We start from the raw sequence: 12,712 nt of genomic DNA on the forward strand, positions 1-12,712 counted from the left end.
ATAGAGAATAAGAAATAGAAGGAAGAAGAGGAAAATTAAAAGGAAAGGACTAAGAAGGAAAGGAAAGGGAATGAGGGAGAAAGGTAAAGCGGGAGAAGGGCTTGAAACTGTAATAAAGTTAAGCATCAGGTTAATACTTGATCAGAAAAAAAAGTTGATCAGAATATTAAGGACAAAGGTCAGGATCAAATGGGTAGTAGCTGTCTTAAAGGGACGTAGCAATATTGTCTCACTGCTTTAGCAGATCCCTACATTCTTCTGAGTGCCACCATTCATCTCACAGACCTGGTCTCCACCCATGCCCACTGCTTGGCTTTATCATATACACTGCTCTGTGTGATTCTTTCCAGAGATATTTTCCTAAACAAGTAAGAGTTGTGGGACAGGATCACCTGGGACAAAGAGGAATATTTATTACAGGATGATATCTTACTCTAACTTTCTGGAAATACTGATTTCTGTATATTTTTCATACATCCATTTGTCTTACCAAAATGTCTTGTTTACATGTTTTTATTAGTATACTATCAGTATAGGTAATATTGGTGTTCATTTTGACATAATTATACATGCATGGAATAGAACTTGCTCCATTTTAGCTTCCAGTACTTCCCTGTTCCCCTTTCTCTATGCCATTGGCATTCCTTCTATTTATTTATAGTTAGTTAGTTGATGCTATATAGAGAGACGTGAAGGTAAAATTCACTATTATATATATGTATGTGTGTGTGTGTGTGTGTGTGTATATATATCTCATAAGCTCTTACTAATCACAGTAATTTTTTGATCTCTTGGATTTTCTGGGTAGACAATCAATCATCTACAAAGAAGATAACTATGTTTCTTTTTGTCCCCAAACATAAACCAATTCATTTCCATATCTTATAGCATTAGCTAGGACCTCAAAAAACTATGATGAATAATAATAATGATAGTATTACTACTTTTTTCCTAATTCTAATGAAAAGAACTTTGGCATTTCTGTTACTTATTGTGTACTTATTGTGTTTTGAGAACTAGTCTTACTATGTTTCAATAATTCCATTTACTTTAAAGATTTGATTAGAAATGGCTGTTGAATTTAATCAAGGCCGTATGATAAATTCTGACATTTTTTCCCCTTTAATACATGGATGTCTGAGGGGTAAAGGCCTACTGGCTGTGACACCCATCATTCAACACTCTCAGTGTTGATTCAGTTGATCCAAACTGGCCAGTCCAGTCTCCCTTTTTTCTCAGTGGTTCTCTAAGCTGTATGGTTGGTCAAACAAATGACCTTTGTGTTGAAGGGGATTACCCTTGAGAATTCTTATTAACATATTTTTATTAAATGATTTTGCATTTTATTCAAGGACCTTTGTATCTCCCACATAAAGCACTGAGAATTAACAGGTCTTACAGACATTTGAAAAAACACTGCTTTAGAACAATTTTGGTGAAAATTTATTTTAACTTGAAATTTGCTTTAACATTTTTACTGACATAAACAAAGAATATCAATTTAAGGAAATATTTCTTTAGGTAATATATATGGAATATGTATTCATATCTGCATTATAACCCATGAATTATAAGTACTCAGAGAACTTAATTTTAGTTGCTAAATTTATTTGAAATTGCATTTGTAATACTTTCTATTATAAATAAATAGTATTCCCTTTGTAATCAATGCTAGAGAACTACTAAATATTTTTTAAAGTAATTACTAAAATACTAATTTTAGTATCACATGCTTCCACAAAAAAATACATCTTCAAAATGCTGTGAATGAAATGTTTTTAACTCTGAAGAAAATTTTTATTGGTTCTTGTTTTTTTAAAAATATTTTTATAGTTGTAGATGGACACAATAACTTTATTTTATTTGTTTATTTTTATGTGGTACCAGGGATTGAGCCCAGAGCCTCATGCATGCTAGGTAAGCACTCTACCACTGAGCTACAGCCCCAGCCCGAAAATTTTTATTGGTTCTTATTGTTCCAAATAGCTAACTAGCCCATAAATATAATTCTACAGTATTCTAATAAATTAATGTACAAATACTGATTCAGATGAATATTAAAATATTTTAATAGCAGAGCATTACATATGAAATACTGACTAACTGAATGAAAACTGTACCATGTTGGTCAACAATTCTCATCTGTCAATAAAAATTTCAAATTTACAGATGATATAATGAAAAGTACTCCATTTCTGAAGTTTATAATTTCTATATATTGTTTCACACAATTTAACAATAACTTAGAATATACTGGCTTTTTCCAACATATCCCTTTACACTGACTTTATTACCTATTAAAATACAAAGTGAATTAAAAGAACTTATTGATAATTGACATTGCAACAAAGATACTATAGACATAAGAATTACACAATTACATATGATGCTAAATTTACATATGTAAATTATATTGTCTAATTACGTATATAGATATTTGACAAGTAAATATTTTATGTTTTGTTATTTTTTGTATATCACATCATATACCTAAGTAAAATGTAAAATTTTAGTATATTTCATTTAAAAATTATCAGATGTTTAATATTCCAGGTTAGAACATAGAGATATAATAGTAATTCAGAGATGAGTTTCCTGATCTCAGAGAAATTTAGGTTAAACTTAAACCTTGGTTATCAAGTGATTTAGACATAAGTTCAGATAGAGTTCACAGAATTTGAGTTATGCTACTGTTTACTAGAATCAACCATTATCTAATATATTTTATCAATACATGGGCAGAATTGTATACCTTATAGTTTCAATGTTTATGCAAAATAAAATTATTATGTGGATTTAAAATTTTGAGTTTCCTAACAAACGGATATAAATAGTAAATTGAATTAAGGGAAAAATGTTTTTTCCACCCAATTATAATTTTTGAAGATCTAAAAATATCTGTTAAACCAGTTATATGGCAATTTGCTGCCCCAGAGCAGCACGAAGACATGCAGTTATCATCTGTATTCCTACCAGGACCCCTACTCACCCATATGAATTAGGAAAGGTTTCCTGGAAGACAAGGCACTATAAAATGCTGTGAATAAATTAATGCCTGCAACATGAGACATATAATAGTGATATTGACAAAATATATCTTCAATTCTAGAGGAAAAATTCAGGAGAATCTGAAACTAGAAAGGAGTTAGGAAATACAGATATCTAGTATGCTTCTCTTATTTGTACAGTTAAAAAAAATAAGATTTGGCCAAGCTAAATGTGTTACCTTGTGATTAAACTAGTCCTCCTACTTCTCACTCTACACTGTTTAGTCTCAGCAGTTTTTAGTGTAATGAGAGAAAAACATGGATGGGAGAGTCAAAATTATAACATATGGTTTTACTGTAATATATTATAACATATAGTTGATAAGGGACAAACTTTATATTAATATTTTAATTTATACTCTAAAATACATAAGTATTTATACAATTCCATGATTACCAGTAAAAACAGGACATTTTAAAGAGTATTTGGTATAAGCTCTAGAAATGCATATAATAGGAGTAACAAATTATGAATATGAAAAGCACACACTGAAAAACAAAGTAGTCCAAAATTTAGCATCAGAGAATATCCAGCAATATCATTTGGTCTAAAACTTCTCTTAAATAAATCAGGATATAAAATCAACACCCACAAATCAAACACATTCCTACACATCAGCGATGAATCTACTGAAAGAGAAATTAGGAAAACTATTCCATTCACAATAGCCCCAAAAACAAAAACAAAAACAAAAACAAACAAACAAACAAAACCCTGGGAAATCAATCTAACAAAAGAGACAAAAGACCTCTATAATGAAAACTACACAACACTAAAGAAAGAAATTTAATAGAAGATGGAAAGCTCTCCTATGCTCCTGGATAGGCAGAATTAATATTGTCAAAATGGCCATACTACCAAAAGCATTATACAGATTTAATGCTATTCCTATTAAAATCTCAATGACATTCTTCATAGAAGTAGAAAAAGCAATCAAAAAATTTATTTGGAAAAAATAAGAGACCTAGAATAGCTAAAGCAATCATTAGCAAGAAAAGTGAAGCTGGAGGCATCACAATACCAGACCTTAAACTACACTACACAGCTACAGTAATAAAAAAGGCATGGTATTGGCACCAAAATAGACTTGTAGACCAATGATACAGAATAGAGGACACAGAGACAAACCTACATAAATATGGTTATGTCATAGTAAACAAAGGTGCCAAAAACATTCACTGGAGAAAAGATAGCCTTTTCAACAAATGGTGCTGGCAAAACTGGAAATCCATATGTGGCAAAATGAAATTAAACCTCTATCTCTCACCCTGCACATAAATCAACTCAAAGTGGATCAAAGACTTATGCACTAGAACAGAGACCCTGCAGCTAATAGAAGAAAAAATAGGCCCAAATATTCACCATGTCAGCCTAGGATCTGACTTCCTTAACAAGACTCCCAAAGTGCAAGAAGTAAAATCAAGAATAAAAGGGATGGATTCAAATTAAAAAGCTTCTTCTCAGCAAAGGAAACAATAAAGTGAGGGGAGAGCCTACAGATTGGGAGAAAATCTTTATGACATAAACCTCCGATAAAGCTTTAATCTCTAGGATGTATAAAGAACTCAAAAAACTTAATACCAAAAAAAAAAGAAAAAGAAAGAAATAACCTAATCAATAAATCGGCTAAGGAACTGAACAGACACTTCACAGAAGAAGAAATACAATTGATCAACAAATACATAAAAAAGTGTTCAACATCTCTAGCAATTAGAGAAATGCAAATCAAAACTACTCTAAGATTCCATTTCACTCCAGTCAGAATGGCAATCATCAAGAATAGAGGCAACAATAAATGTTGGTGAGGATGTGGTGAAAAAGGTACGTACACTCATACATTGCTGGTGGGACTGCAAATTGGTGCAACCACTACGGAAAGCAGTATGGAGATTCCTCAGAAAACTGGGAATGGAACCACCATTTGACCCAGCTATCCCACTCCTTGGATTATACCCAAAGGACTTAAAATCAGCATACTACAGTGACATAGCCACATCAATGTTTATAGCAGCTCAATTCACAATAGCTAGACCAGGAAACCAACATAGGTGTCCCTTAATAGATGAATGGATAAAGAAAATGTGGTATATATACTCAATGGAATATACTCAACTTTAAAGAAGAGTAAAATTATGGCATTTTCCAGTAAATGGTTGAAGCTAGAGAATATCATGCTAAATGAAATAAGCCAATCCCACAATACCAAAGGCCTGATGTTTTCTCTAATATGCGGATGCTAATTCACAATAAGGCAGGGGGCACCAGTGAAGAATAGTGTTACCTTAGGCTAGGTAGAGGGAAGTGATGGGAAGGAAAGGGAGTGGATGGAAGGTAGGAAAGATAGTAGAATGAAACAGAATTATTACTGTATGTATATATGTGACTACATGACCAATATGATTCTGCATATGTACACTCAGAAAAATGAGAAATTATATCCCATCTATGTATATCAAAGTTCATAAATGTATTTTACTATCATGTATAACTAATTAAAACAAAAAAAAATAAAAAAATAAATCACTAGTGTTATACTTTTAAAAAGGAAACATAATTTTTGACAGCACTGTTCATAAGAGATTTTAAAAATATACACATACATAAATAAATATACACATGAATTCAAAATTTGCAATGGCAAAAGTATATCTTTTATAATATATATTAATGTTTTATTTTCTTAAAGTCTGCATAATTACTAATTATAATTAATTTTAACATAATTAAATGTAATATGTAATTATTAATACCATTAGTGGTGACTATTTACATGCTGGGCACTGTGATAAAAGACTCACATACATTATTTTGTATACCTGACACGATTATTCTGTGATATATATGTAAGTATGGGCTTGAAGAAACTTAAGTAACTTCCTCAATGATATATGTTTAGTAAGCTAGATAGACATGTTTAGTATAGCTAGCTAGACCGTTATACATATATCCACTAAGAGTACTTCAGGAAGAATCAATGTCTTATAAAATTTTCCTTTATTAAATTGAATACCTTTCTGTTGGTGAATTCCCTTCATATTCATCATACTTCATAAAATAAAATGTTCTCAGATTTGGAAAAATAATATGCCTAAATAATCTGTCAAATTTTATAACCATGAGAATAGTACGTATTTAAGGTAAATATAAGAACAAATCATTCATTTAGTTTTAATACTGAGTTGCCCTTCTTTATTTCTTCCTATTCTAACATTTCCATTCTATCACACACCTTTATTTATCTAAATTATCAGATTCCACTTCTCAAAATGTTACTTATGGTTTTGTTGGAAATATATAGGATCACATAACAAAACCGCCTATGTTAAGAACACTGATTAAGTAACATGTTAAGTTTTGTCTTAGAACCTAAAACTACAGTGATTTTGAAAATCGGGGGCGGGGGGGGGGTAAATAACAGACTAAGAAACAAAAGTTTCCATTTTGAATTACTGATTTTTGAAAAATAAACATTAACAGCTCAAATGTGACTCGTCATTTTTTCATCTTACCTCAGGTTGACTGGAAATATTCAAAATGAGGGCCCACAATTCAGCTCTTAGTGCTGTGGGACTGCCTTGTCTGATGTACTGTTGAGCAGCAGCACTATCTTGTTCTGCTAGAACTGTCAAAGGTACATTAGAATCTCATTAGAAAATTCATAATGTAAGAAGCATCGCCAAATCTTTAATTATAAATCTTTTGGGAAGCTAACAATCATTATATTTGAAAGATTATTAAAATATAAATAATTACACCTTTTCTTGTGGGAGGTCAACCTTACACATGACTGAGTTACACTCCCCAGCTGGGTGCTGAGGCGCTCAGTCGCAGAAATGTGGCACCCTTCTTGGGTGTGAGTGTCGGTGTCTCCTGCATGGGTGTGTCTTGCTACAGCCCCATGGGTGGAGCTATGCTCACCTCTTCCTTCGTAATCTAACCCCTTGCTCTGTTTAGGATAGAATCTTCCATGGAAGTGCCTTGTGTGTGTCCCCTTCTCTTACTGTGTCCTTGGGTGTGGCCTACCCAGGTGTCAGTCAACCTGCTGACAGTGGACTTCATGAAGATACTCAGCCCCCTGAAACCTGTCCCCTTGCCTCATTTGAATAGCTTCTCCTCAATAAAAGGGGTCAGCGCATGCTCTCTCTCTTTCTGCGGACCCTTAAGGTCAGAGGAGCCGTCACAGCGACCCCAAAGAAAAAGGTATTTGTGTCTCTTGTGTGGTTATTTTGTGCAGCCCAGTTTGACTGGAGTGACCCCTGAGCATTTTAGTCGCGAGAACAGAAATCCGGCATTTTCTTCCTTTTGATCCCTAGCTTTTTATATTGCCCCATTTATAACCCTAAAAGTGTCAAGTCTTAAGATTTTCTAGCTTCTACCCAGCCTGACAAAAGCTTTTAAATGTAGGTACCTTGAGAATACATTGCTTTAACTATAGTTCCATGGATCGAAAACTACTAATGGTGCGTGTGTGTGTGTGTGTGTGTGTTAAATTTTTATTCTCTATGATCAAGTAAAGTCATATCTATAGACCCTTAATTTTTTTTTACACATTCCAGTAAATCATGAAAGTTCTAATACCTGTAAATGGTACTGTACATAAAGTATCATTACTAAGGGCTATATAAGAATGTAAATTATCCATTCTATTGGATGACCTTTTAGCTAACCCAAAAATCAATATAAAGAGGGATTTTTAAAGGAGAAAAACAAAGATCTGACGAAATTTTAAGACAGCCAAAATTATTCTTAAGCAGGCAAGTTTAGCAACTTGTCATAAACTTTCATGTTTATTTTCTTTAATGAAAATATGGGTTATTCGCTGAATAAAGGACCAAAAAATAAGACACATTAGACAATAGTTGATGTCTAACAGTACTATTTTATTATATTTCTCTTCAAAGAGGAAAAAAATCTTTTACTAAACAAAAATGGCATGACTAGAATAAAGGGATCATATAAAATAAAGAGATGAAACATTCTTTAATTTTCAATTGTGTTTAATGAAAGTGTCAAATCACACAAATGAAGTCATTTAAATATAATTTTGAAAAACTGAACTAAGGAATTTGGTAGATAATTGTTATAGAAGGTACACTTCGACACAAAGACGTATCTGTACTTCAGAGTTCAAAGACACAATGGGATTTATAAACACAAGGAAAAGAATCATCAAAAGAAAGGGGGAAATTATTCTCCAGGATGCAAAAAAGCTGCTTCAGTTATTAAGTTCTTAACCATTGTGACAGCCAGCAGGAACATACAGGAGCACATTCTCATTAACACTAATGAGAGGTGTGTGGGGGCATCAAAGAAAAAACCTGCCCCTTTGATTATAAAATGAAATTCTATTGCTGCTAGTTTTAATGTACTGTCACTGAAGAATGTGTGTCTGTATGTCTTCAATGAGCCAACTGTGCACATCTTTATCTGACATTTATTGATGAGACTAAAATGATGCATTTCCTTCAACATAAAGATACAAATAAAGATCACTATCAGATTATCTGCATTGTTTAATATTACTCCTACTTAGGTTTTTAGCTTTTCAGAGATTAAATTTCAGTTGGAGGTATTTTATGGAGACATTTACTTAAACTGTCCCATTTTTCAGAAATTGTCATAACTTGCTAAAAGCTTACCTTTTTGCCCAATACGTACATGTTCATTTTCAAAAAGTTCTAATAATGTTAAAAGAAAATAAAATTATTAGACACAAATGTGATAAACCACATTTAGAATAAGAGCTTCTGGTAGTTACATTTCAATTATTTTAAAATTGAATGGCTTCTTAGAAAATAACAATAATATTTATTCTAATCACAGAAAAAACTTTTTCTAAGTTGTTTAAAAGTAAGTTCATATATTTAATCAGAAGAAAAAGCAGTGAATTAATTTTCCCTTTGTTAAAACAGAGTATTATTCTCATATCCATCTTTGATTTTTTTTCCTAAAACAATCCCAAAACTAAAATTTGTTGTTAACTTCCTTTATATAGTCACACTTCTTCTTAAATCTACTGGTAAAGTATATATAACAATAGTATATCTTATACAGGTAAAATCCCACTATACAAAAGCCATTTAAAAAGATTTTACAGGAAAGACTATTTTTTTAAGTATCAATCATATTGGAAAAAGACTCATAAACTAGACTATATTAAACTAAAACATCTTCTGTTCACCAAAAATCACCATTAAGAGAGTGAAAGATTAAGTCTCAAAGGAATAATATATATATATATATATATATATATATATATATATATATATATATATATAGCAAAAGACTAACATCCAGAATACATAAAGAACTTGTGATAGAAAATGACATGAGTCTAATAAATAACTGTCTAATAAACATGTGAAAAACCTCTTGACCACATTAGTTACCAAAGAAATATAATTATAACTATTGTGAAACACACAATCACAAATGTAAATGACTGATAATTCTCAATGCAAAAGAAATATGGAGCAAATTGAACTTCTCATACAAAGCTGATGGGAGTATAAATTGGTACAATCATTTTGGAAAACTGGCAGTATGTACTAATACAGAACTTATGTACATCATATGATAATTACCAATTATCTCTCAGATATGTAAACAAAGAGACAGTACAAGAATATTCATAGTAACACTATTGATAAAAACTAAATAGTGGAAACAACTTAAATGATTATCAACAATAAACAAGATAAATAGTGATACACACAGTGGATTACAATACAGCTATCAAAATGAGTGGTTTATCATCAATGTTTATAGCAGCACAATTCACAATATCGAAACTGTGGAGCCAACCTAGATGCCCTTCAGTGAATGAATGGATAAAAATAATGTGGCATTTATACACAATGGAATTTTACTTAGAAATAAAAGAGAATAAAATCATGGCATTTGCAAGTAAATGGATGGCATTGGAGAAGATAATGCTAAGTGAAGTTAGCTAATCCCAAAAAAACAAATGCCGAATGTTTTCTCTGAAATAAGGAGGCTGACTCATAGTGGGGGAGGGAGGAGGAGCATGGGAGGAATAGATGAATTCTAGATAGGGAAGAGGGGAGGGAGGGAAAGGGAGAGGGTAGGGGATTAGCAAGGATGGTAGAATGTGATGAACATCATTATCCAAAGTACATGTATGAAGACATGAATTGGTGTCAACATACTTTATATACAACCAGAGATATGAAAAGTTGTGCTGTATATGTGTAATAAGAATTGTAATGCATTTCACTGTCATTTATTTTTTTAAAAAAAATCAATAAAAAAAGAAAATTAGTGGTTTATAAAATTCTATACAACATTATGAATCTTACAAACAACATTAAACAAAAAGACACAAAAAGTACATACTGTATGATTCCATTTTTATAAAGTACAAAAACAGACAAAACCAACCTATGATGCTAGAAGTCACAATAGTTGTTACCCTTAGGGGAGTAGAGTCCAGAAGTGTAGCTAAGGGGTTTTCTAGCATGCTGGTAACATTCTTTTCTTGATCAGGTTGGAAGTTACATAAATGTTTTCACTTTGTAAAAATTCACTGACATATTTAATGATCTGTGTTCTTTAAAGCAAGTACATTATACATCTATAAAAGTTATTTTAAAATTATAGCAAAACAAAGAATAAGATTATGAAACTATGAGGGGAGAACTTTTTTTAAAATAATTTTTTTAGTTGTTGTGGGACCTTTATTTTATTCATTTATTTATATGTGGTGCTGAGAATTGAAGCCAGTGCCTCCCACATGCTAGGCAAATGCTCTACCACTGAGCCACAACCCCAGCCCGCTGAAGGTGAGAATTTTTTATCTTTCCCCACCCCAGAGAAAGATCAGTTGCTCAACTTCCTTTTCTCCTCCTTTTCACTACCTTCTGAGGAAGAAAGAGCTAATAACTGAATTTGGAAGATCCCAGGACAGTAAATAACCTTCTCAAATGAATTAACTGTGTATGAAAGGTCATAACTTTGTATGACTTAGTAAGTAGAGCCCTGCTTCAACTGCCCCTTCTACATAACAACAGCAAATACCACAGTGACCTTCTATGTCATTTATCACCTTATCTTCCCTAAGAGCAGAGATTGTCTCATATCTATCTACTCACCAATTTCTGGCCCACAGCAAGGTCTCTATAGGTATTTGTTGTATTACAAGTGAATCAAAGAAGCAAAATCTATTTTCTAAGTATTGTGTTACTATAACATTTAGAATAATTTTAAGTAATTCTTAAAGATTACTTCAAAAGTGAAAAACAAATATAATTTCAGGTCATGTTACTATTTTCTTTCCTTTTCTTATACCTGGCTATCATTGGCCATGGACAAAAGTATATTTTATTCTTACAAAAAAAAAAAAAAACTTGCAAAGGTGGCAGGAGGGAGGTAGCATAGTATACTACACTTTGGAGACAACCTGCTTAGTTTTGAATCCTGAATCCACAACTTACTAGTTTTATGACCTTGAGCAAGTTACTTAACATCTCTACTTCTTCAACTATCTCACATCATACAAGAAATGAATATCACCATACATCACCAGAATGACTAGAACAAAGAAGATGGGATATACTAAGGGGATACATCAGGAAGGATGTAGCAACTGTGACTCTCTTGCACTGTTGGTGGAAGTATAAACTAGTATCATCTTCTTTGAGAACTCCCTAGCAGCTATCTACTAAAGCTAAACATACATAAACCTTAGGACACAAAAACTGCATTCCCAGGTACATGCTCAACTGAAGAGAATGGTATGTTCACCAAAAGATACATGCTAGAATATTTAGAGTAGCCTTATTTACAATTGCCTCAAACTTAAAACTTCCCAAATACTTATCAGCAATAGATGGGGAAAAAAGTGATATAAAGATACAGTGAAATACTATAAAGCAGGAAAGTGACCTACAAATACATACAAGAAATGAATACCAGTAAGGCTGAATCTCACAAATAAAACATTAAAAAAAGAGACATCAAAGAGAAACATCATGTTCTTCATACATATAAAATCCAAGAATGGCAAAATTTAAGAATGTCTGCTAGAAATCAGAATAGTAGTTATTGAAATAAAAGATAAAGATTGACCTGGGTTCGATCCCCAGTAACACACACACACACACAAAAGATAAAGATTGAAAGAGGTTGGGAGGGGGGCTGGGGATGTGGCTCAAGCGGTAGCGCGCTCGCCTGGCGTGCATGCGGCCCGGGTTCGATCCTCAGCACCACATACAAACAAAGATGTTGTGTCCGCCAAAAACTAAAAAATAAATATTAAAAAAAATGTCAAAAAAAAAAAAAAAAAAAAAAAAAAAGAAAGAGGTTGGGAGGGGAGCTTCTGTTTATTGTGTTTAATTTGTACAAATTAATTGAACTGTCCCCTCTTATGACATATATGCTTCATTATCCATTACTGAAGTTTTAAAAAATGGTAACACATATCTTAAAAGTAGCTAGGTGGTTAAAATGAGATAATATACATGAAACAGGATGTGCTAAAATAGCCATTTATTATTATTATATTACTATCATAATAGTAATAATCAATAGCCAACTTCTTTATTTAAAAGGAGAAGAAACAAGTTAAAAGATACTAGCAACTTGTCTGAGGCATGTAGCTATCCACCAACGAAAGAAAGGACAGTAAGCCCCCTAACACAGCCCT

General features: G+C 32.3%; 1 protein-coding gene across 3 annotated transcripts in view; it reads right to left on the reverse strand.

The window, feature by feature from the left end:
* Window positions 1-12,712, reverse strand: part of Tbc1d19 (TBC1 domain family member 19) — a 129,631-nt gene that overhangs the window by 54,168 nt on the left and 62,751 nt on the right. For all 3 annotated transcript variants that reach the window (XM_046423791.2, XM_046423790.2, XM_046423792.2), the window contains 2 exons: window positions 8,688-8,726; window positions 6,558-6,670 (listed from right to left, as the gene is read on the reverse strand). In XM_046423791.2, coding sequence (XP_046279747.1) covers window positions 6,558-6,670; window positions 8,688-8,726 — 152 coding nt within the window. The remainder of the gene's footprint in view (window positions 1-6,557; window positions 6,671-8,687; window positions 8,727-12,712) is intronic.

The sequence above is a fragment of the Marmota monax genome, unplaced genomic scaffold (genome assembly GCF_021218885.2).
Source record: "Marmota monax isolate L192 unplaced genomic scaffold, Marmota_monax_Labrador192_F-V1.1 WCK01_AAM20220418_F8-fsc00009, whole genome shotgun sequence".
Classification (NCBI taxonomy): Eukaryota; Metazoa; Chordata; class Mammalia; order Rodentia; family Sciuridae; genus Marmota; species Marmota monax.